At 34.2% G+C, this 27,790-nt stretch overlaps 1 protein-coding gene across 5 annotated transcripts; it reads right to left on the bottom strand.

Moving 5' to 3' along the window:
* Positions 1 to 254: 254 nt before the first annotated feature.
* On the bottom strand, positions 255 to 27,457 carry LOC111058178. 5 transcript variants are annotated; one of them, XM_039437609.1, is made up of 4 exons: positions 27,418 to 27,456; positions 25,532 to 25,640; positions 12,258 to 12,360; positions 255 to 3,422 (listed from the first exon to the last, which is right to left on the bottom strand). In XM_039437609.1, exons 2-4 carry the CDS (start codon positions 25,624 to 25,626, stop codon positions 3,339 to 3,341), a joined length of 282 nt encoding a protein of 93 aa, XP_039293543.1. In that variant the 5' UTR covers positions 25,627 to 25,640; positions 27,418 to 27,456; the 3' UTR covers positions 255 to 3,338. The 5 variants fall into 5 exon arrangements, with proteins under 5 accessions (XP_039293543.1, XP_039293541.1, XP_039293542.1 ...); XM_039437607.1 differs by lacking the exon at positions 12,258 to 12,360 and having other exon boundaries at positions 27,418 to 27,457; XM_039437608.1 differs by lacking the exon at positions 12,258 to 12,360 and having other exon boundaries at positions 255 to 8,367.
* Positions 27,458 to 27,790: the final 333 nt, after the last annotated feature.

Below are 27,790 nucleotides of genomic sequence, written 5' to 3'. Positions count from 1 at the left end.
TCAAATTCTCTCTTGTTCGAGGGATATGAGATGAGGTTTTGAAAATGAGTGATTTCTTAACTGAGGTACTAAAACGTTGCTATCATCTAACTATGAACAACACTAAGCAACCATTAAATCTCTTTAAAAAAAACAACTCTAGTTTCCATCGCATGGTGTTGATAGCAAACATGAATTTAGAGGTTGCTTTCTGTATGTACACAGCTTCAGGTTTCATGTATTTTTCTGGATAAGACGAATAATTATTCAACATATTCAGTGAATTGAAAACAATTTTTATTTTTATTTTATTTATAAGAATAAATATCAAACTTAAAGATAGGCGATGAACCAATAGCTATACAAAGCACCATAATATAGCAGGCCTACTAAAATGGCACCAGTGAAATAATTACATTATTTCCTTTCTACTATGCACATGTTACAAGAAAAAAACTAAGATAATACAACAAATCAATAGAAAATTAAACTTATTCAATATTAAACACAAAAAGCCAGTTGCTCATTTTCAATACTAAACACAAAAATCAGTTTCTCATATTCAATGGAATTGAATATTCTTAAAAAAATTAGTTACAGATTATTTAGAATCACAATACTAAACTCAACATTCTACTTTCGAATCAAAACTTCAATAATGGTTGTCACTGTAGTGTAATAGGAAATTTCACAGTGAATTCTGATGAAATAAAATTGAATATTACAATATTCGGTTTTGATTGAGAGAAAGAGAACATTTTTCATGATTTAATAATGGTCTTATTAAAATAAGTATGGAATTACATGGTGAATTACAGAATTAGTCAAGTTCATTTATTCATAGACAATACATAAAATTCGAGTAGAATTAACATAGATTTCGCCTTCTGTTTTTAAGCAATAGTCTTCGTGAATATAAAATCAGGAATGAGGAATTTTCAAGTTTTTCATTATTAGATTGGCTTTCATAAATGGCTACAAGATTATGTTAAAATCAAGTTTTTGAAAAATAGTGACATTCTTTTTCCTTCCTCACATCCCTCATGAACAACTTTTTATTATCGACAAAAGCGTGTTATCTTCATAAAACAAATTCTTAATATTTGTGTACAACATTTTTTTTACAAGATATCACATTAGTAAAACATATTATTACCTTACAATACAAACATTATATCAAGCACTATCACCATCAGGTATATTAATAAATTGTCTGTCCATTTTTAAAAAAGCACCACAAATATGGACTATTACTACATTTTAATAAACTAGATTATATGGACTACTAGTACAATGGACTATTCAATCTGAACAGTAATCAACAATAAATTATTTTTGTACATAATAGTTAATTACTTATTTCTATATTTATATATTTTATAATAAATCATATGATATTGTAAAATCAAACTCTTGGTACCATTTCTATTTTTCCATTGACACAACCGCACTAAGGCCTTTTCAAAGAGTCAAAATTAATGAATAGGACAAAAAATGGTATAAATACTTCTTAAATCTTATCCTCCCTAATATCTTATTATTTAGATACTGTTCTGTAGGCCTACCTACCTATGGTAGAAAATATACTACTTTAAATTTTCTCAAATAGTGTGTTCTACCTCCTTTTTCAATAATTACAATAATGCGGGGCCCCATTCCAATCAAGGATTAAATGAGAGGTTAAGACACCAACAATGTTAATAATATTATGGAGCAGTCATATTCAGTCTCAAATTTACATTTGAAAATCGAAGTACAAAATAATTTGGAAAATACAAAATAAATTTTAAAAAATACAAGTACCGAACATTAAATTTAAAGAATCCAATCTAGCTCTAATAATAATAATAATAATAATAATAATAATTTTATTCATGGAGGCAACAGGTAAAAACCCATTTTGCCTCCTTCACACATTACAATCATACACTATACAATCCACACTAACAAATACTAACAACCCTAGCTCTAAATAGATAAATAAAATAGTAGTACAAAAATAGATTGTGAGATCTATGCATGAGCCTACTATTTTATGTAGCCCGCAGGTGTGAGGAAGTTATGAACAACCTTAATTCAGCAATCAGGGCAATAAATAAAAAATAAGGACATTAATCAAGTTGGTATGATGACTGGAGTGATTTTATCCCAATTGCTTCTACCCAAACTTATAAACAATGAATTTATCAGACAGCAAATCAAAAACTACAATTCTAAACTCACTCACACTAACAACATCATGCGTACTTGAGAACGAAAAATCACATTTATTTGGCTCGGGAATAGCCAAAGTGAACAGTTCAGCATCTCGTTTCCAGTCCAAAACATGTAGTGTATTGTCAAATGGAGGGCAATTAACAGAAATATTCTCAAACACAGTGTACAATCTTTTCGTCAAAGATGAAACTGTAAGCCATTCTCCTGAAGCAAGAGTCAAAATTCTATAACTGTTTTTCAGAAATTCTTTTACAAAAATGAAATCATCATAGGCATAATGTATTGTACAAGGCTTGGATGAATCATACTTATGAGAGTAGACGATTGCATAACTCTGTTTATCGTGTACTTGGATGTAGTTATGGTGCATTTCAATATTGAGAAAAATGAAGCGCTCGTTTGAATGCAGATTCTGCACTCGGCAAGCAAGAGTAAAAGTGTGTTTGAGTGTATTGTTTGCATCATTTGTCAAGTTGTGAATTTCAATTGCAGATTTTATTCCAGCTTTAAATGAATTCGAGATGATTAGACAACCATTGCATAAACTTATCTTTTGTACAGAGGATTTATTGCACTTGGATTCCAATATTGGTTTATGTGACTGTTTGCACCAAACTTTGAGGTAATTAGTCCTATAGTTGGATACGACAATGTGGTCTCTATCCGTTGTGAGAGAACTGTCATTTGGAATGGCATGATTATCTTTTTCAAAAGTTTCAACCTTACTATTCGACCCCAGGGTGGCATTATAGTATTTCACAGTTCCGAAAGATTCCAGCCAAATAAGACAGCCTCCCATGACACAAACATTCTCTATGTAGTATGGGGGACAAATTTCGAATAAAAAATCTATCGTTTTTCTTAACTCTGCATCAATACGAATCACACAAAAATGTAATGGGCTTTGAGTTCCTTTTTTGGCCATAAATACAGGGTAGTAGAGGCACTGGTCATGATTAAAATTTGACGGAAGTAATTCTATAGTAGGAACCTGGGCACACTCAAAATCATCACTGATTGACAAACGATGGACAGAGTATATTCCATTCTCCCAATTATATTTTAGCCGTGCATATTGCCTCTGTTTGAAAATTTTGATTGCCTTACTCCATATCTGACTAACACCGCTACAATATTCCAGATCACTTGCTGTTAGATGTGACAAGATCATATCTGTCAATTCTTCTGGAAAGGAAGCTACAAAGTCCATTGTCTCCAAAGTAATCCTGTCAAAAAAATATAATTATGTCAGAAAACTGATGTAGGTAGATACAAATATTATGATTTAATAGGAAAGGCAGTGCAAGGAGTGTTATTGAAGTAATGTGCACTAAAGATCAAGGCTTGAGGTTAGGTAATGAAGCAATTCTGTGAGACGAGACAAGCTACAGTTTTAATCTAGTTCCAGACCAGAGTATTTGGATGAGATTTTGAATATCATAATTATTGTTTTTGAATGGAGATGACTTCAAGCTGTATGTAGCACAAGATGACTATACAATACTTCAAGAGAATAATTTGAAGCATTTCAAAAGATTAAGAAATAATAATGAAGCATTCCAATAATGATTGAGTATTTTTAAATTGATAATATTGTAACTCACAAATTCTTACAATATATGTATGGAAATAACAGGCTTTCAGTTCAGAATGTCTACCCCTAAAAACTTTACACAACAAAAAATGACAACAGTCTATCCATTTCATGAAAATGAGAGGTAATCTGGATAGAAACGTAGTGGAAGAGTAACAAACCAGCAGGAAAGCATCAAATTATGACTAACGAGATTTCGAATAAGAATTTGCTCATTTTTCAAGAACAGGAGTTGTTGTGATCTAAGATAAGCTACTTTTTGATGGAGAAAAGCACATTAATCAATAACCCTACACATCTCATGAAGAAGAGAAGTGTATGAGAAAATAAAACCATAGTTGACAAACCATTCAATACAGATATACAGCCACTAAAGTAGCACAGATCAAATTATTATTCCATTATATAAGACATTCAGAAAGTTTGAAGTAGTAGGCCCACTACTAGTAAAAAAAATACCTAAAATCCTATATTGGAAGACAATATTTCACAAATTCTTTCTACTTTGTTAGGGTGGCCACAAACGAGACAGGAACTGCATGATGAACATGCACAATACCATGTTGTGTCATTCATCACAGGTGAAGATTTCGAACAAAATTTTTTGAAGTTAGGTTTTTGTATCTCTGATTTTTGTTGTTTATTTTTTCTTCGCTACTCAATTTGAAGTTGAATTATTTTTATAAATAAAATTTGTAATTTTTCAGTGGTTTATACATTTATTGGTTGTTTATTTTATGTTAGAAGCCTCTCGCTGATGACAGAACATGCATTATGAACATGTGTATGTGCATGCATGTACTGCCGTTACTGGCCAGCCTAACACATTTGGATTTCATTCTTGGGAGAATTAGACTATAAATATAAATCATGTACAAATGACTCCAGAACAACGCCCAATCCTACAATCAGAGCAATTAATGACGAGAAAACTTCAAGTTGATAAAATACATTATTATGAATCATAAATCAGTTAACATTCACTGAAACAACAACACACAAAAGTGAATCTAGCAAGAACAATATTAAATTAAAGGGTCAGAGCAATGTAATAAAGGAAAGATAATAATTTCTCATAACAGACATAGGCTAATTTTGATTCTCATCGTTAACATTTACAGAATCAACATCATACCAGAGTTGAACTCTCCATATCCACTCCAGCCTACCCAAACTTGAATACTACTACTTGATTGGAAAAGGTATCAACAATTACGATTCTCATCTCAGTCACACTGGCAACGACATACTTGTCACTTATTTGCTCAGGGATTACCAGAGTAAGCAGTTGGGTATTCCTTTCCCAGTCAAACACTTGAAGTGTTTTATCAGACAGATTGCGAATCACAGCAATATTGTCAAACACAGTCCACAGTTTGATAAGATGGTCCACAGTCCACAAGGCATAAGATGGGATGTCTGACCACTTTCTAGTAGCTGGATTCAATATTCTAGGATATTTGTCATCATTGAGAACAACTATATAATCATCATGTGCACTTTGAAATCGACAACATGAAATTGAGTCATAATCGTAAGAATAGATGATGGAGTAACTCTGTTTATTGAATACTTGGATGGTTTTGGAGCACAAAATAATATCAAGAACAATGAAGTGCTTGTTTGAATGTAAGTTTTGAACTTTTCCATCAACAGTGAAAGTGTGTTCGAGTGTGGACCCATTGTTTGAATTACTTTTCAAGTTGTGAATTTCAATGACAGAATAAGGCTCAGTTTTGAATGTGTTCGAGATGACCAGACAACCATCAAATAAACTGATCTGCTGTAAAGCACCGTCACGGCACTTCTGCTCCAATTTTAGTTCTAGAGTGTGTTTACACCAAGCTTTAACATATTGCTGATTGTTTGAAACAGCTATGAAGTTTCTATCCATTTTCAGGGAAATGGTATTCCAAATGTCATACGGATTAGAAAAGTTCCATTCATCAATAGTTTTCATTTCAGTGTCAGGAGTTAGAGTGGCATTGTAGTAATGTAATGCTCCCAAAGATTCATGAGCACAAGTCCAAATTATAGAGCCTCCCCAGACACACACTTCCTTTACGCGACCGAAAAAACCAGTGTATTGACAATGATTGGTTGTCTTCCTCAACTCTGCATCAATATGAACTACAGAAAAATAAATTGGACGTCTAACTCCGTTTTTGGTCGCATATGCAGAGAAGTAGGGGCACTGGTCATAAGAGTAATTGGATGCGATTTCTTCGACGCCAAAAACATATAAATATGAAAACTCATCACTTATGGGAAAACAATGGACAGAGTATCTTCCGTTTTCCCAATTGTATTTCAAACGCGAAATTTGTCCTTGCTGAAAACGTTTGATTGTGCTGCTCCAAAGCTGGCTCACACTGCTACACTTTTCCCGATCATTTGCCGATAGAAGTGACAAAATCATATCTGTCACTTCTTCAGGAAAGAAACCAACGAAATCCATTGACTCCAAAGTTATTCTGTCAAAAAAGAAACAACAAAGCTAATTATCTCTCAGCAGGCAGAACTTATGTAGAACCGTAATGAACGCAATGAAAAAGGCATTTTTTACAATTATTGTGGAGATATTAATCATTTTATTGGAGTGATGTTCACACAATATTGATGCTCTTGGGTAGTTGAGGGGTGTGATTCGGTGATATGATAGAAACTACAACTCTAGTCGGGTTCAAAACTGGATCGTGAAGAGATTTTGGAGATTATTATTCATTTTAAATGGATATGTTATCAATGGATAATATTCACAACAGGACAACACAGTGCTTCAATTGAGAATTGATGCAAGATGAATTGATTTGCTTTGATTCGATAATTATTGAACTATTTGGATAGTACAAAATGTCCAACTCCCTAATCACCTATAATCGAAAGTCTTAATTGGGTTGAGAAATACTAATTTGCTTCTATTTAGATTAATTGTTTCATTCTTTATCATTTCAATGAATGTGTACAATTTGATCGATAATCATGCGAAACCCCGTTAGAGATTGTGAATAATGACTTTTTGAGAAAGGATTGATATTTTTTAATAACTGCATTTGTAATAATAGTAGGAATATCCTCCCTGACAACATAATATATGTATGTTTTGGTAGCTACAGGAACCTTATACACAATTCATGAATTTTGCAAGAACAATGTTGAAACCGAGGATCAGAGCAAGAATTAAATAAGGATAAGATCCCAATATCATTTTTCCACAACAAACATGGGCTAATTCCGATTCTTAAATCATTGTTAACATTCAAAGAATCAACATCGTACCAGAGTTATCGTCCACTTCAGCCTACCCAAACTTGAATACTACTACTTGATTGGAAGAGGTATCAACAATTACAATTCTAGACTCAGTCACACTTGCAACGACATACTTGTCACTTATTTGCTCAGGGATTGCCAAAGTAAGCAGTTGGGTATTCCTTTCCCAGTCATAAACTTGAAGTAATTTGTCAGACCGATTGCGAATCACAGCAATATTATCAAACACAGTCCACAGTTTTTTGGTGTCGGATGGAATGTATGACCTCTTTCTAGTGACTAGATTCAATATTCTGTATTTGTCATCACTGAGAACCACTATATAATCATCATATGCACTTTGAATTTCATGAGGTACAGGAGAGTTATACATGCAAGAATAGATGATAGAGTAACTCTGCTTATTGCGTACTTGTTGTGTGAATTTATTGTCCACTATAATATTTAGAAAAATGAAATGCCTGTTTAAAAGCAGGCTTTGAACTTGTCCATCAACAGTGAAAGTGTGTTTGAGTGTTGACCTATTGTTGGAATCACTCTTCATGTTGTGAATTTCAATTACAGAAGTAGGCTCACTACTGATTGCGTTCGAAATAACAAGACTACCATCAAATAAACTGATCTGCTGTAAAGCATTGTCACGGCACCTCTGCTCTAATTTTAGTTCAAGAGTCTGTTTGCACCATGCTTTCACATATCGGTTATTGTTTGAAACAGCTATGTAGTTTCCATCCATTTTCAAGGAAATGCAATTTCGATTGAAATAGTTCCATCTATCAATAGTTTTCATTTCAGTGTTGGGCGATAGTGAAGCATTGTAGTAATGTAACGCTCCAACTGATTCATTAACACTCAACCAAATCACAGATTCTCCCATGACCCACACTTGCTTTATGCACCCTAAGAAACCAGAGTATTGACATAGATTGATTGTCTTCCTCAAATCTGCATCAATACGAACTACGGAAAAATAAAATGGACCTAAAGTTCCTTTTTTGAGCATAAATGCAGGGTAGTGGAGGAACTGGTCATAAGAGTAATTGGAAGGGAGTACTTGGACATTTTGACAATGTGCATACAGAAGCTCGTCACTCATGGGAAAACAGTGGACAGAGTATTTTCCGTTATCCCAATTATATTTCAAACGCGATATTTGTACTTGCTGAAAACGTTTGATTGTGCTGCTCCAAAGCTGGCTCACACTGCTACAATTTTCCAGATCATTTGACGATAGAAGTGACAAAATCATATCTGTCACTTCTTCAGGAAAGAAACCAACAAAGTCCATTGACGGCAAAGTTATCCTGTTAAAAAAGAAACAACAAAGCTAATTATCTCACAGTACTGATAAAAGTTTATATACGGTAACCATTAAGAACACATTGAAAGGACATTTTTTACAATGATTGTGTAGAAATTATCATTTTATTGGAGTGATATTCACACAATATTGATGCTCTTGGGTAGTTGATGGGGGTGATTCAGTGATATGAGAGAAACTACAACTCTAGTCGGGTTCAAAACTGGATCGTGAAGAGATTTTGGAGATTATTATTCATTTTAAATGGATATGTTATCAATGGATAATATTCACAACAGGACAACACAGTGCTTCAATTGAGAATTGATGCAAGATGAATTGATTTGCATTGATTCGATAATTATTGAACTATTTGGATAGTACAAAATGTCCAACTCCCTAATCACCCATAACGAAAGTCTTAATTAGGTTGAGAAATACTAATTTGCTTCTATTTAGATTAATTGTTCCATTCTTTATCATTTCAATGAATGTGTACAATTTGATCGATAATCATGCGAAACCCCGTTAGAGATTGTGAATAATGACTTTTTGAGAAAGGATTGATATTTTTTAATAACTGCATTTGTAATAATAGTAGGAATATCCTCCCTGACAACATAATATATGTTTTGGAAACTACAGGAACCTTATACACAATTCATGATGACCAGGCCTTTCAGGAAATGAATCTCTGTTGACAAAGACATTAAGTAAGTTCTGAGGATATCCTCATTTTTAACAGTGGTAGAGTTGTTAGAATATTCATCTTGATAATCTACGTTTTGAGAAGAGCACCTTTTTTAATAACCCTCCACATCTCATGAAGAAGAGAAGTGTATGAAAAAATAAAACCACAGTTGACAAAACATTAAATACAGATATACAGCCACTAAAGTAGCACAGTTCAAATTATTATTCCAGTAGGTATATAGGACATTCAGGAGATTTGGAGAAGTAGGCCCACTACAGTCAAATTGAAAAAAAGTGAAAAAATTACCTAAAAACCTATATTGGAAGACAAAAGTACAAACATTCTTTCTTCTTAGGGTGGGTCGCTAACGAGACAGGAAATGCATAATGAATATGCATGATACCCATATCGTCATACATTGTTGTGTCATTCATCACAGGGAAAGACTTTGAGCAAAATTATTTGATGTTAGGTTTTTGTATCAGCGATTATTGTTGTTTATTTTTTCTTAGCTACTCTATTTGAGGTTAAATTATTTTTATAAATATAATTTGTAATTTTTCAGTGGTCTATTTATTATTTGTTTATTTTATGTTAGAAGCATCTCGCTGATGACAAACATGCATGATGAACATGTGTGTGTGTGTGTGTGCATGCATGCACTGCCGTTTGTGGTTAGCATAGCACATTCGAATTTCATTCTTGGGAGAATTAGACTATAAATACAAAATCATGTCCGAATGACTCCAGAACAACGCCCAATCCTACAATCAGAGGCAATCATACAAAAAAGCATTTAGAACAACTATTTTGGAGAAATTAATCATTTTATTGGAGTGATGTTTACACAATATTGATGACCTTGGGTAGTTAATTGGGGTGATTCTGTGATATGATAGAAACTACAACTCTAGTCGCGTTCAAAACTGGATCGGAAAGATATTTTAGAACTAATAATTTATTTCAAATGGAGATGTTATCAATCAATAACCTTCACAGCAGGACTAGACAGTGCTTCACAGTGTGGCCAGTCTAACAGACTCGGATTTTATTCTTGGGAGAATTAGACTATAAATACTAAACCATGTCCGAATAACTCCAAAACAACGCCCAATCCTACAATCAGAGTAACTACAAAGTTACAATCAGTCATAATCAAAGTTAACATTCACTGAAACTACAGCACACTAAACTGAATCTTGCAAGAACAATGTTGAAACCGAGGATCAGAGCAAGAATTAAATAAGGATAAGATCACAATATCATTTTTCCATAACAAACATGGGCTCATTCCGATTCTTAAATCATTGTTAACATTCAAAGAATCAACATCATACCAGAGTTATCGTCCACTTCAGCCTACCCAAACTTAAATACTACTACTTGATTGGAAGAGGTATCAACAATTACAATTCTAGACTCAGTCACACTTGCAACGACATACTTGTCACTTATTTGCTCAGGGATTGCCAAAGTAAGCAGTTGGGTATTCCTTTCCCAGTCAAAAACTTGAAGTAATTTGTCAGACCGATTGCGAATCACAGCAATATTATCAAACACAGTCCACAGTTTTTTGGTGTCGGATGGAATGTATGACCTCTTTCTAGTGACTAGATTCAATATTCTGTATTTGTCATCACTGAGAACCACTATATAATCATCATATGCACTTTGACTTTAGACTTAGACTATAAATACTAAACCATGTCCGAATGACTCCAAAACAACGCCCAATCCTACAATCAGAGCAATTAATGACAATAAAACTAATCAAGTTAATATAATAGACATTATTTTCAGTCATAATCAAAGTTAACATTCACTGTAACTACAGCACACAAAACTGAATCTTGCAAGAGTAATATTCAATTCAAGGATCATAGTAATAAGTAATAAAGGCAAGATATCAATATAATTTTTCCACTACAGACATTGGCTAATTTTGATTCTTCAATCATTGACAACATTCACAGAATCAACATCATACCAGAGTTATCGTCCACTTCAGCCTACCCAAACTTGAATACTACTACTTGATTTGAATAAGTATCAAGAATTACAATTCCCAACTCAGATACATTTATAACAATATAACTCTTACTTATCTGCTTGGGAATTGCCAAAGTATGCAGTTGGGTATTCCTTACCCAGTCAAAAACTTCAAGTGTTTTGTCATTACGAATCACAGCAATATTCTCGAACACAGTATACAGATTTTTGGTGGTTAATGGAATGTCTGACCACTTTCCAGTGTCTAGATTCAATATTCTGTATCTTTTATATTGGAGACCTTCATTTACAACTATATAATTATTATGTGCACTTTGAATTGTACAACGTGAAAGATTGTCATAATTGTAAGAATAGATGATGGAGTAACTCTGTTTATTGAATACTTTGATGGAATCGTATTCCAAACAAATATTCAGAACAATGAAGAGCTTGTTTGAAAGTAAGTTTTGAACTTTTCCATCAACAACGAAAATGTGTTTGAGTGTGGACCCATTGTTCGAATCACTTTTCAAGTTTTCAATTTCAATGATAGAAATAGGCTCAGCTTCGAATGTGTTCGAGATGACCAGACAACCATCAAATAAACTGATCTGCTGTAAAGCATCGTCACGGCACTTCTGCTCCAATTTTAGTTCTAGAGTGTGTTTACACCAAGCTTTAACATATTGCTGATTGTTTGAAACAGCTATGAAGTTTCTATCCATTTTCAGGGAAATGGTATTCCAAATGTCATCCTGATCAGAAAAGTTCCATTCATCAATAGTTTTCATTTCAGTGTCAGGAGTTAGAGTGGCATTGTAGTAATGTAATGCTCCCATAGTGTAATGCTCATGAGCACTAGTCCAAATTATAGAGCCTCCCCAGACACATACTTCCTTTACGCGACCGAAGAAACCAGTGTATTGACAATGATTGATTGTCTTCCTCAACTCTGCATCAACATGAACTAAGGAAAAATAAATTGTACGTCTAACTCCGAATTTGGTCCCATATGCAGAGAAGTAGATGCAGTTGTCATAAGGGTAATTAGAAGCGAGTTCTTCGTTGCCAAAAACATATAAATACGAAAACTCATCACTTATGGGAAAGCAGTGAACAGAGTATTTTCCTTTTCCCCAATTGTATTTCAAACGCGTCATATGTTGTTGTTGAAATCGTTTGATTGTGATGCTCCAAAGCTGACTCACACTGCTACAATTTTCCAGACTATTTGCCGACAGATGTGAAAGAATCATATATGTCACTTCTTCAGGAAAGGAACCAACGAAATCCATTGACTCCAAAGTTATCCTGTCAAAAAAGAAACAACAAAACTAGTTATCTCACAGGATGCAGAACTTATGCAGAACCGTAATGAACACAATAAAAAAGGCTTTTAGAAGAATATTATTGTAGGGAAATTATAATTTTATTGGAGTGATGTTCACACAATATTGATGCTCTTGGGTAGTTAATGGGGGTGATTCTGTGATATGAGAGAAACTACAACTCTAGTCGCGTTCAAAACTGGATCGGGAAGAGATTTTAGAACTTATAGTCAATTTCAAATGGAGATGTTATCAATCAATAACCTTCACAACAGGACTAGATAGTGCTTCACAGTGTGGCCAGTCTCACACATTTGGATTTCATTCTTGGGAAAATTAGACTATAAATACTAAATCATGTTCGAATGACTCCAAAACAACGCTCAATCCTACAATAAGAGCAATTAATGACAAGAATACTAATCAAGTTGACCATTTTTAATCATAATCAAAGTTAAACATTCACTGAAACAACAGCACACAAAACTAAATCTTGCAATTCAATTCAAGAATCAGAGTGATAAGTAATAAAGGCAAGATATCAATATTATTTTTTCACAACAGACATAGGCTAATTTTGATTCTTCAATCATTGACAACATTCACAGAATCAACTGCATACCAGAGTTATCGTCCACTTCAGCCTACCCAAACTTGAATACTACTACTTGATCGAAAGGTGTATCAATAATTACAATTCTAGACTCAGTCACACTAGCAACGACATAATAGTCACTTATTTTCTCAGGGATTGCCAGAGTATGGAGTTGGGTATTCCTTTTCCAGTCAAAAACTTGGAGTGTTTTGTCAGACGAATTATGAATCACAGCAATATTATCAAACACAGTCGTCAGATTTTTGGCGAGAGATGGAATATATGACCACTTTCTAGTGGTAAGATTCAGAATTCTATATTTGCCACCACTGAGGACCACTATATAATCATCATATGCACTTTGAATTTCATGAGGTACAGGAGAGTCATACATGCAAGAATAGATGATAGAGTAGCTCTGTCTATTGCGTACTTGTATGATGAATTTCAAGTCCAATAAAACACTTAGAAAAATGGAATGCTTGTTTGAATGCAGGCTATGAACTTTTCCATCAACAGTAAAAGTGTGTTCGAGTGTGGACCCATTGTTCGAATCACTGTTCAAGTTGTGAATTTCAATTACAGAAGTAGGCTCAGCTTTGAATGTGTTCGAGATGACCAGACAACCATCAAATAGACTAATCTGCTGTAAAGCATTGTCACGGCACTTCTGCTCCAATTTTAGTTCAAGAGTATGTTTACACCAAACTTTCACATATCGCTTATTGTTTGAAACAGCTATGTAGTTTCCATCCATTTTCACTGAAATGTTATTTGTAGAGTTATTTTTGAGAGTTTGGACTGTTATTTTCGAAACTTTCCAGTAATCAATTGCTTTTATTTCATTATTTGGATTTTTGTAGCATAGTGTAGCAGTGTAGTACCGGTATGGTAAGGATTCGGATTCCACTATTCCACTAATAAATTGCAACCAAATTACAGAGTCTCCCAAGACCCATACATACTTCGAGCATCGTGAGATATCAGAGGATTGATAAACATTGATTGTCTTTCTCAACTCTGCATCAATACCAACTACAGAAAAATAAACTGGACCTCTAGTTCCGTTTTTTATTGCATATGCAGAGAAGTAGTGGCACTGGTTATAAGGGTAATTAGAAGGGATTACTTTGACATCATTAATATCTACATATGTAAACTCTTCACTTATGGGAAAACAATGGACAGAGTATCTTCTGTTTTCCCAATTGTATTTCAAACGCGATATTTGTCGTTGCTGAAAACGTTTGATTGTGCTGCTCCAAAGCTGGCTCACACTGCTACAATTTTCCAGATCATTTGCCGATAGAAGTGATAAAATCATATATGTCACTTCTTCAGGAAAGAAACCAACCAAGTCTATTAACTCCAAAGTAATCCTGTCAAAAAAGAAACAACAAAGCTAATCTCAGAGAACTGATAAAAGTTTATATACGGTAACCATTATGAACACATTGAAAAATGCCATTTTGAAAATTAATTTTGTAGAAATTATCATTTTATTGGAGTGATGTTCACACAATATTGATGACCTTGGGTAGTTAATGGGGGTGATTCTGTGATATGAGAGAAACTACAACTCTAGTCACTTTCAAAACTAGATCGGGAAGAGTTTTTGGAGCTTATTATTCATTTCAATGAATGAAGAATGAGGAGACATTATCAATCAATAACCTTCACAACAGGACAACACTGTGCTTCAATTAAGAATTGATGCAATATGAATTGATATGCATTGATTCAAAAATTATTGAATTATTTGGATAGTACAAAATGGCAACTCCCAAACCATCCAGAATCGAAAGTCTTAAACAGGTTGAGAAATACTGATTTTTTTGAGCACTCTTGTTCCTTCCTCAATCATTCCATTGAATGTTTATGCTTGGATCTTTAAATGAGCATGCAACCCAATGCCAGATAATTCGAATTCAGATGAACTGATATAATGGTTGGAGAATTCTAAATCAGCCGTTAGAGATTCTTCAATAAGGACTTCCTCTATATTCTAACTGCATTTGTAATTATAGTAGGAATGTTCCCCCTGACAATGTATATATTTTGGAACATTGGAAGATTCAGGAACATTTCTATAACACTCCACACAATTCATGATGATCAGAAGTCTTTGAAAAAATAGATACCTGTTGTCAAACAATCCAATACACAACCGAGTTAATATCATGTATAGGAACATAATCTGTGATCAAGTTTGAGACCATGAGAAGACGTGGTGCAGGATACTATAGTCAACATTGAACACTTCTATCCATAGCAGACATCAATTTTATCCTCAATCCTTGATCACACCTTTCAGACTCAACTACCAGTCAAACAAAATAATCCTTCACTAAATAATAGTTCACCCAAACTTGAATACTACTACTAGATTGGAAGAAGTATCAACAATTACAATTGCCAACTCTGTTACACTTATAACAATATACCTCTTACTTATCTGTTCAGGGATTGCCAAAGTATGCAGTGTGGTATTCCTTACCCAGTCAAAAACTTCAAGTGTTTTGTCAGACCAATTACGAATCACAGCAATATTCTCGAACACAGTATGCAGATAATTAGGTGAAACTGGAATGCCTGACCACTCTCTAGTCGCTAGATTCAATATTCTGTAATATTTTCTATCATTGAGAAGAACTATATAATCATCATGTGCACTTTGAATTCTACAACGTGGAGGTGAGTAGTAATTGCGATAAGGTGCAGGTGAACCATACCTGTACGAATAGATTTTGGAGTAACTCTGTTTATTGAATACTTGGATGCCAAAGAAAATATCTAGAACAATGAAGTGCTTGTTTGAATGCAGGCTTTGAACTTTCCCATCAACAGTGAAGGTGTGTTCGAGTGAGGACCTACTGTTCGAATCACTTTTCAAGTTGTGAATTTCAATTACAGAAGTAGGCTCAGCTTTGAATGTGTTCGAGATGACCAGACAACCATCAAATAGACTAATCTGCTGTAAAGCATTGTCACGGCACTTCTGCTCCAATTTTAGTTCAAGAGTATGTTTACACCAAACTTTCACATATCGCTTATTGTTTGAAACAGCTATGTAGTTTCCATGGAAATGTTATTTGTAGAGTTATTTTTGAGAGTTTGGACTGTTATTTTCGAAACTTTCCAGTAATCAATTGCTTTTATTTCATTATTTGGATTTTTGTAGCATAGTGTAGCAGTGTAGTACCGGTATGGTAAGGATTCGGATTCCACTAATAAATTGCAACCAAATTACAGAGTCTCCCATGACCCATACATACTTCGAGCATCGTGAGATATCAGAGGATTGATAAACATTGATTGTCTTTCTCAACTCTGCATCAATACCAACTACAGAAAAATAAACTGGACCTCTAGTTCCGTTTTTTATTGCATATGCAGAGAAGTAGTGGCACTGGTTATAAGGGTAATTAGAAGGGATTACTTTGACATCATTAATATCTACATATGTAAACTCTTCACTTATGGGAAAACAATGGACAGAGTATCTTCTGTTTTCCCAATTGTATTTCAAACGCGATATTTGTCGTTGCTGAAAACGTTTGATTGTGCTGCTCCAAAGCTGGCTCACACTGCTACACTTTTCCAGATCATTTGCCGACAGAAGTGATAAAATCATATCTGTCACTTCTTCAGGAAAGAAACCAACCAAGTCTATTAACTCCAAAGTAATCCTGTTAGAAAAGGAAATGAAACAAATATTTATAGAGAATGGCATGTTGAACACAATAGAAATATGAATTATTACAACCAACTTTTGTACACGTGACAGATCAGTACAAAGATAAACCTCTATGATTACTACAAATCTGAATGAGCTGAATTCAAGAGATGACGAGGCAGCATTGGCAGAATAGTCAGCAGCATGTGATTGTCATTACCAGTTAGTAAGTTTTGATCATATCCTGAACTATAGGAGCACCAATGTCACATTGAACTGAAGGACGAATATTTGTGAAGACTGTGACCTTGTTTTAGTTCTTCCAAAGATTGATGACGGGGAAAGCTCAAATCAAATCAAAAACTTTTCCGGTCTTCATTGGGCTCCACAAAGGATGTATCACATGTAGTCCCAGACGGAAATCCACTCATAGTTCATATTGAGAAATATAAACTGTGCTTTCAAATTTCAATGGGATCTTCCTAGGTCTAAGAGCCATATTGAAATTCGCACTGTCCAGGTGCTTTGCACATTTCAATGGGGGTTCCTTGATCCAAGAGCTTTATTACAGCTGTGGCTGTAATTGAGAAGGTTGTTTCCAAAAGGTACTATATCCGTTTGGTGAAAAATTTGATTTTTATCTTTTGTCTTACTGTAATCAATATTTGACTTTGCCTATTGTTCTAAGAATTTAACGGCAATAAAATCATATTTATTTATTTATTTATTTATTTATTTATGTTCCGCATTTACGGCAAAACGCGACAATAGATTTTCATGAAATTTGACAGTTATGTTCTTTTTGAATTGCGCGTCGACGTATATATAAGGTTTTTTGAAATTTTGTATTTTAAGGATAATGTGAAAGCGTCCTCCATACGTCAATATTACCGTCAAAATCAGACTATAGAATAATTCAACATGAATCGGCGGCTGTCGAGGGGATTATCAATTGCATTCAATTACTCAAGGTAACATAGTATTTTCTCCCGACCTTTCTCTGCTTTCAACTCGGTCAGCTTTTGATGATAGTAGTTGTTTACTGCAGATAATAATCAACATTGTCAATACACCAACCCAAACAGCTATTATCGTTTTCACACTGATATCTCGCGGACACGACATAATCCACTCTGATTGATAGTTTGGTCAGAGGAGGCTGTGGTTTATATAACTACGCGAGGACTACTGTTCACAGAACTACTAGTTATGTTTTGTTAATGTATGGGCTGTTTGTCCATACAGGTGCACAGTATCCTACAACTGAATAAGGGAAGAATACGGCGATAAAACAGATGAAGTATCTTAGAAAACTAAAAGTAGATTTGCCTAAAAATGTTATGGTTATAATAAAAATGGCAGTGCATGGAATGTGTTTTAGTGATGTGCACTAGAGATCAAGACGTATGATTGGGTAATGTCAATGTGCACTAGTGTGCCACCTTCTACATGCCACCGATGATGTTACTCTTAATAAGAAATTCTGCATAGGTAGAAAAAGTTGAATCACATAGATTTAAATCTTGGGGCAAAATTGTGGTTGTGAAGGAATAGCTTGTTCAAATTATTAATTGCGCTTTGAAAATTGTTTCTACGTCTCCTGAAAATTTGTATTTCGTGGTAATACTTTGTAGGTATTCTATATATTTTCAGTATTTTATATATTTTTATTTTGTATAAAAATCATATAAATTCACCACTCATTGCATCGGTTGTGGTGTGGTGTAGTTCTACAGTAGTATTCAATTTTTACTGCAATTCAATTTTATTTTTAATATTCTTAATTTTTTTGTACTATTACTATGTATAATGAATTATTGTAATATGTTGTTATGGAAGCAAGTTTTGGGAGAAATCCTGTATGCTTCCATGTTTACATAAATATATATCTTATTCTGCAAATAGACAACTGAATTTTCCAATCAATGAATGTTGATGACATTTAACATTTTAGTATTGCTCTATGATTATGAATCAATATCAATTTTAGCGCTGTGAAGTATTCTTGCTTGTGATCAGCTGCAATCACTTGTGAGCTTCTAATATTCTAAATCTCTTGCTGATGTTTGGTCTGGAATTGAACTAGAAATGTAGCTTCTCTCATCTCACATTACCCAAGGTACCTAGAATACATTCTAGGTACATTGACATTACCCAATCAGACGTCTTTATCTGTAGTGCACATTACTTGAAAACATTCCATGCACTGCCATTTTATTGTAACCATAACATTTTTAGGCCAATCTACTTTTAGTTTTCTGAGATACTTCATCTGTTTTATCGCCGTATTCTTCCGTTATTCAGTTGTAGGATACTGTGCACCTGTATGGACAAACAGCCCATACATTAACAAAACATAACTAGTAGTTCCGTGAACAGAAGACCTCGCGTAGTTATATAAACCACAGCTTCCTCAGCCCAAACTATCCATCAGAGTGAATTATGTCGTTTCGGCGAGATATCAGTGTGAAAACGATATTAGCTGTTTGGGTTGGTGTATTGACAATGTTGATTATTATCTGTAGTGAACAACTACTATCATCAAAAGCTGACCGAGTTGAAAGCAGAGAAAGGTCGGGAGAAAATAGGTACTATGTTACCTTGAGTAATTGAATGCAATTGATAATCCCCTCGACAGCCGCCGATTCATGCTGAATTATTCTATAGTCTGATTTTGACGGTAATATTGACGTATGGAGGACGCTTTCACATTATCCTTAAAATACAAAATTTCAAAAAACCTTATATATATATATATTAAAACACTTAAAAGCTTACATTAGAAATGGGGGGGGGGAAATTCTACAGTAGTATTCAATTTTTACTGCAATTCAATTTTATTTTTAATATTCTTAATTTTTTGTACTATTACTATGTATAATGAATTATTGTAATATGTTGTTATGGAAGCAAGTTTTGGGAGAAATCCTGTATGCTTCCATGTTTACATAAATATATATCTTATTCTGCAAATAGACAACTGAATTTTCCAATCAATGAATGTTGATGACATTTAACATTTTAGTATTGCTCTATGATTATGAATCAATATCAATTTTAGCGCTGTGAAGTATTCTTGCTTGTGATCAGCTGCAATCACTTGTGAGCTTCTAATATTCTAAATCTCTTGCTGATGTTTGGTCTGGAATTGAACTAGAAATGTAGCTTCTCTCATCTCACATTACCCAAGGTACCTAGAATACATTCTAGGTACATTGACATTACCCAATCAGACGTCTTTATCTGTAGTGCACATTACTTGAAAACATTCCATGCACTGCCATTTTATTGTAACCATAACATTTTTAGGCCAATCTACTTTTAGTTTTCTGAGATACTTCATCTGTTTTATCGCCGTATTCTTCCGTTATTCAGTTGTAGGATACTGTGCACCTGTATGGACAAACAGCCCATACATTAACAAAACATAACTAGTAGTTCCGTGAACAGAAGACCTCGCGTAGTTATATAAACCACAGCTTCCTCAGCCCAAACTATCCATCAGAGTGAATTATGTCGTTTCGGCGAGATATCAGTGTGAAAACGATATTAGCTGTTTGGGTTGGTGTATTGACAATGTTGATTATTATCTGTAGTGAACAACTACTATCATCAAAAGCTGACCGAGTTGAAAGCAGAGAAAGGTCGGGAGAAAATAGGTACTATGTTACCTTGAGTAATTGAATGCAATTGATAATCCCCTCGACAGCCGCCGATTCATGCTGAATTATTCTATAGTCTGATTTTGACGGTAATATTGACGTATGGAGGACGCTTTCACATTATCCTTAAAATACAAAATTTCAAAAAACCTTATATATATATATATATATATATTAAAACACTTAAAAGCTTACATTAGAAATGGGGGGGGGGAAATTTTCGGAGACTGAGTCTCCTTTCTCAACCGAGCAGACTCAATAACTATTGAGTCCTATTCCATAACTGACTTAAACCAGCACAACTTTTGATAAGTATGACAAATATCAATTGTCAATAAAATTTCATGAAAATCTAAGTATGTTACAATCAATCACAACTTTAAACTCGTACTCATCACTGATTGCCCAACAATAAACAGAATATTTCCTGTTTTTCCGATGACTTTTTAATTGTAGTTGTAGACTCAGAATGAGATTTTTGAAGGCCCTATTCCATAACTGACATACACCAGCACAACTTTTGATAAGTATGACAAAATAACATCAATTTCCTTCGAGATAAACCTGTCAGAAGATAAAATGGATACATAGTCTCACGAAATAGAAACACCTTTTAGTCAATAGAATTTATCAGTTCAAACATCAAAAGTCACACTCGGAACTTATCAAGTCGGTCAATGCTACATAAACTAAAGAGCTAAAATCACACATGGGAATAATATTCCTGCCATACTGCACAGAAAACTATGAGTTCTGGTCTTTTTCTAGATTAGAGAAAAGTTGTATTGTATTTGGTTTGTATTTACAAACCAAAGTAACACCAACCGGTTCAGTTTCTAGAGTTAGGAGCCCCTGGTTTAGAAAATGGAAGAAAATCCAAGGTAGGGTTCATACAGCGTGTATTACGTAGGCAATAAATTTCCAATGGATGAATGAGTAAATGAATGTATGTAGGACAAGATAAATCACACGGAGGTTCATACAAGCGATAAACCGGCCCGAAAGTAATGTATAGGGGAACAATATTATATATATGAATATGCTCTCATAGGGCAACCAACAAAAATAGAAATATTGGAAGATAGTCAATAAGTTCTTTGTTTTGGCCTATGTAGCCGGGAGACATTGCTGTGTCCGACCTGCAAAAACTGACCTTCAAATTGATAATTCAAAATCCACTCATCACCCAATGCACAATAAAGCACATTGAGGTTGGAACACTGAAACATATTTTTTTAAATGTGGCCAGGTTTGTGACTTCAGTCACAAATCACAGTTCTAGTCAGCATTCTTCAAATGTATGTTATTGCCATACTGCACACAGAACTATGAGTTCTTGTCTGTTTCTAGATTAGAGACAAGATGGTTGTATTTACAAATTATTTATTTGTAAGTTTAGTATTAGCAAATTTTGTATGTATAATTATAATAATTATGTATATGTTTTGTCAATAAACTCCTCTGGTTGCAATTCATTGGCAATCAGAGAAATTATTATTGATAGAATTTTGATAGTTTAGGTTCACGATGAACCTGGAAAAATCACATTCTATTTATCTCTATGGTAAGATCTACGTTATAATGGCAGTATTTGATTGCCTAACATTGGCATTGCTATCTTTGTTTATCACTTGACAAAGCAGATAGCTCTATACTTGTCTAGCTCAGCAACGTTGCCCGATCGTTTTTCAACAATGTAGAAATAAATTTTAGTACATTTTCGATTTCAATTATGATAATTTATCATTTAACTAGCAGGTAACCCGTGCTCCGAAAGGGTCCAATTTAAAATTTAGCCTACTGAAATCTTGAAGAATTCAAAATAGGCATACAACCATCCTCGGTAAATTAAGGATCAAAGTGCGAAATTTCAAGTTAATCAGTCCAATAGTTTAGACGTGATGATGGGTCATCACTTGGTGAATTTCCTATCCCGTACGTGTATAAGCCGATTCTCCCTTTACTATATTATAGACTAGCCGTCAGGCTCGCTTCGATCGCCATATCTGTCTAGCCAGGGGGCTCTGCCCCCTGGACCCCCGACTGGGTCGTCCAGAAATGAGATCAGCGGGCTCGCTTCGCTCGACTGCATTTTTCATTTGAGTATGTTTCATTCCATCAGAAAGTCAAAGTACTTCCTCGCACGATTCAATCACCGATTAATTTCAATTATTTAGTGAAGGGTGGAAAACATCGTTAGGATATTATGAGAATTATTGTACTCCAGTCTAGCCTTTTGAATTTGAGATAGGGATGACGTGGAAAACTTACAAATCATTCATTCTCCAACTCTCTCGCGTCTGAAATTTTCCTGAGAAATGAAGAAATATGCATTGAAAACTCAATGAAAAACTGGAGAAAAGAAACCCTACAATTTATCACCGCCATCACTTACTCCAAACCTGAAAAATCAGACGGATTTGTGTAACAAATTTCAACAATTTCGGTCTATAAGATAATGAGAAAGCTAATAATCTAGAGAACGTTGAAAAACGCCAGTTTTGAGCATATCATAGGCGAAATATTGAAGGCCTCTCAATTTGTAGACCTCAGCGGAACCTCTGTACCGAATTTGAACTTTTATGTCAATTTGATCTCGAAAATTTGAGAAAACGTAGAAAAACGCTGGTAAAAACACCTGTTACTATATCGGCGTATATTTGGCGAACAAAATTCTTTCACCTCAGCTAAACCTGTGTACTGAATTTTTTAAAATATATTTCCATGAATTATTGAGAAAGTGAGAAAACGCAGAAAAGCTGAGAAAAACGTTGGAAAAACGCTGATTTTGAGCGTATCTTTGATGAAATATTAGTCACCCCATCACAAAATTTTTAGACCCTAGCTAAACCTCTGTACCAAATTTGAACATTTTATTACTTGATGAAAGAACTGAGAAAACAAAAAAAAACACTAATTTTGGGCGTATGTTTGGGGTTATTTCAAATTCCTTCTAACACAACATTATTACACCCCAGCTGAGCTTCTGTAGTAAATTTGAACATTTTAAGTTCATTTGTTCTCGATAAAGCTGAGAAAGTGCAAAAAACGCAGATTTTGGGAGTATCTTTGTAGTTATTTCAAATTCCTTCTAACACAACATTATTACACCCTAGCTTAGCTTCTGTACTGAATTTGACCAATTTCTGTTCTCGATAAATCAAATTTGACGAATTTGTTCTCGATAAATCTGAGAAAAATAAAAAAAAGCTAATTTTGGGCGTATCTTTGACGTTATTGCAATTCCTTCTAACACAATATTATTACACCCTAGCTGAGCTTCTGTACTAAATTTGATCATTTTCTGTTCATTTGTTCTCGATAAAGCTGAGAAAACGCTAAAAAACGTTGGAAACCGCAGATTTAGGAGGTAACCCGTGCTCCGCAAGGGTCTATTTTGGAACTTGACAAACTGAAAACTTGACGTAATCAAATCTTGACAGTCCATTAGTTCAGGCGTGATGTTGAGTCATTCGTGAATTTCCTATCCCATACGTGTATAAGCCAATTCTTCCTTTACTATATTTTTGATCATTAAAAAACAAATTTTACTGACGATTAGAATATCATTGATCATTTATAACAACAATGAACAGTTGAAATTATCCATCAGATCCTACCGGTATCATCAGTGAACAGCTTATTTCAGAAAGGGACCTGAGTCACTTTTAGTGGTTTTTCAGGAACTGCAAAAAACTGTCTGGATAGAACAATCCGAATTTTTTCGACCTGATGATTTTTTTTATGCCAACTACATCTGTACAAGTCTGTTAGTACCCATAATATCCTATTTTATTAGATAGTTTAAGTATAAAAATTATTTTTGTCCCTGTATTTCATGGACTTAGGTACCTTTCTGCAATAAAATTATCAACTCTCACTATAAGAAATTCAATTTCATTTTATTATTCATAATTTTGATACAAATACAGCGATATAAGAGCAGATAACTTCACATTTTTTGATATTCTATACAATATTTCGTTTTAACGTTTTCGTTGTATATTCTATACAACATTCACAACAACTTTTTTCTTTGTTGAAGTTCTGACACTGTGCTACTAGTAAATATTTGAAAAAACACTTACTTTTGTTGGAGTCTTGAGGAATGCATTTCACTCCTGAAGAGGTGGAGTAAGTGTTTTTTCAAATATTTACCAGTAACACAGTTTCAGAACTTCAACAAAGTTATTATATAGTGTTTCGTCATGGAAAGCAACTTCAACCTTTTTTTCGTTTTCTGGATTGCATCTCACTGCCACTATTGCTCATTTTAAAGGAAAAACTAAAATATTTGCAACAATAAAGGAAGGTTAATAAACACTGTGAATAAGTGTTGTTGAATTAATTGCAAAATGCAGAATACCTAACCTCTAAGCTTAAATAATAATAATACCAGCTGTAGCGCTGTAGGGGACAAGATGCAGGTTTACCAACTTGCTACTTTAGTGCAGAAAAGTACTTCAGTCACTGACTCGGGTCCCTTTCTGCAATAAACATAGTATGTGTCATATGATTTCTCTGTGATATAGACATTGAATCGGGTTCCTTTCTGCACTAAACTACGTGTCTACCTCCATAGTAACTGAATCCAGCATAAACTGAAAATTGATAAAAATTGACTCAGGTCCCTTTCAGAAATAAGCTGTTCCTATATTCTATAGAAGGCGGAGAATCGGCAACGCTGTTCTCTCATCTTTCTTTATTGCCATTATAATGTGGAACTCACTATAGGAATGACAGCAATTCGACAGACATTTGCCTAAAAGCAGCAAGGGTGATATCGCCCCAATGTGAACCCCGCCTAAAAGCAGCGAGGGTGATATCGCCCCAAAGTGAACCTCACCTAAAAGCAGCAAGGGTGATATCGCCCCAATGTAACCCCGCCTAAAAGCAGCAAGGGTGATATATCGCCCCAATGTGAGAACCCCGCCTAAAAGCAGCAAGGTGATATCGCCCCAAAGTGAACCCCGCCTAAAAGCAGCGAGGGTGATATGCCCCAATGTGAACCCCGCCTAAAAGCAGCGAGGGTGATATCGCCCCAATGTGAGAACCCTGCCTAAAAGCAGCGAGGGTGATATATCGCCCCAATGTGAGAACCCCGCCTAAAAGCAGCGAGGGTGATATCGCCCCAAAGTGAACCCCACCTAAAAGCAGCGAGGGTGATATCGCCCCAATGTAAACCCCGCCTAAAAGGTGGCCAAATGTGAACCCCACTTACGGTTCCGGAGATGCTCCCAATGCATGATCTCCACTGCTTCCGCTCCCACTTTGGGGCTCCTTATCAAGTCCAACCTCTGACTTGGCAGCCATCATAGTGCGAACGACGTCTGTAATATGAAAAAAAATAATTAAATTTGGTGTAGATAGAATAAAACTTATTTATAATTGAAATCACTCATTTTCTATTAATTTTTTAACAAACTTGCACACTGCAGTTTAGTGGTTTCAATATGAAACAGCAGTCAGATTGCATGATTTTATGTTAATGAAGTGGAATTGACAACAGAATCAGTGTTTTCAAACGATAATAATACTGTGAAAATAATAAAATAAATAGACAAATAATCGAATATAGGCTATTTAATGTTCAAATGAAAGTTATTGATTCGCATTAGAATAAAATATACGGCGTTAAGTGTAAATCAATGGTTACACTAGGCCTACATCTCATAATTTTTTTGGTTGCAATGATCTAATGTATTATTATTCAAATGACAAAATTATTAAAAAATAAAAGTATAGTTTCGATAAATGATTTTATTGCCTTTAAGCCATCAAATACAGCAATTGGTTCGTCAAAGTTAACAAGGTACTAAAATTGGTTTTTAATAAATATAGAGTTCAGTCTATCAAAATACAGAAATATCACAGTAAGATTCAGGTACTTTTGTAAAACTCATTGATAGTCCTTTCAGGAACACTGAAAAACTCATTCATTTCATACATAAGAGTTTGTATCAGAAAATTATGTGCCTCGGAGAAACTCCTTGGTTGGTAGAGACCTAGCTGCTGCCGGAAGCCTGTTGAAAAGTCCATTAGTAAAAACTTGTCATACAAAATTATGTTAGTTGCATAACTAGCAATCAACTATTTCTAAAGAACTAATTATTCAAAATAATGACAAAATTATAAAAAATGAAAGTATAAATTTAATTAGTAAAAACTTGTAATAGTTAGTTGCATAACTAGCAATGAACTATTGAACTAATTATGAATGACCACCAGCTATGTTTTTGGTTTGGCATTAGAATGAAATGGTTTAGGGTGGCTATTGATCTACGCTTATGTCATAGCAACGTTTTTTTCTGACGTGGTACACTAGGCCTATCTAATATATTTTACTGTTTTCACTTTATATACTATTTTATAGGATTTCCGTAAGCCAAAAAAACTCAATTTTGATACTGGAGGTCGTGCAGGAACCAAGAAAAAAATCATGTTTTTGTACTCAGGGAACCTTGAAACGTATAGAAAACTTGAAATTAGGGTACCTTAATTTTTTTTTTTGAAAGCAATACTTTCCTTACCTATGGTAATAGGGCGAGGAAATTAAAAATACAGTTGGGTGCATCAACTATGGTGTCGAAAAGAGAACTTCTAGTAGGACTATTCAATATAGTTACATTGATGTAAAAAATAATATATTGTAGGCCTAGCTCATCAAGTAATAGGCTACCTATATCACAAATTATTGGATAGTTTAAAAATCACCTAATTTAGCCTACCTAGATTCAATTGCAAATCAAACTTACACCCAAATACGGTAAATTCCTAGGCCTATAGGCTTAAATCAAAAAATAAATTGGTAAAAGGCCCAATTGCAGAATTTGTAAGGTTGTAATGCCAAAGTAACTTAGCAAATTAAATGTTTGTGGGCGAGTAAACTGAATTTCTTTTAGATAATTTTACTCAAATTAGAACTAAAAAGCATTTTCGTTGTACGCTCACGGAACGTGAGTCACGGTAGCCGCATGCTAACTTTCCTTGTTATTGCACATGTTGCGCAAAAGATTAATTCAAGAATAAGATGCTTTTATACAATTTTACAGTGAGATATATAAAGGATACAATATGGCATCAAGTTTAAATAAAATTAAAACTTACCGTATTCTATAATGTAATTAAATCAGACATGATTTAAAAACGATCTGGCAACGTTGTCAATGGATTTGGTTGAGCTTGGTCCAAATTATAGATATTGGATTCACCACAATTTACTGTCATGAGAGTATATTATTATATCGCTCTCTCACACTCACTCTTTTGGTAGAGAGTTAGTGGGGAGGATATTTTTAATATTCTTTCCGAAGAATGGACATTGATATGTCCAAAGCTCCGCCAATTTATGTAGATGCATAACAATATAATTATCTATAGTTATTATATTACAAACTACTTTTTCATATCATATACAGTTCAATAATTATTTTCTTAGTCTATATTATCTAAACTCATCTTTAATTTTGCTGTATTGTGA

This window comes from Nilaparvata lugens, chromosome 11, assembly GCF_014356525.2.
Source record: "Nilaparvata lugens isolate BPH chromosome 11, ASM1435652v1, whole genome shotgun sequence".
NCBI classification, from domain to species: domain Eukaryota; kingdom Metazoa; phylum Arthropoda; class Insecta; order Hemiptera; family Delphacidae; genus Nilaparvata; species Nilaparvata lugens.
Note: the sequence above shows the minus strand (reverse complement) of the source record. Positions and strands in the feature narration are given on the sequence as shown.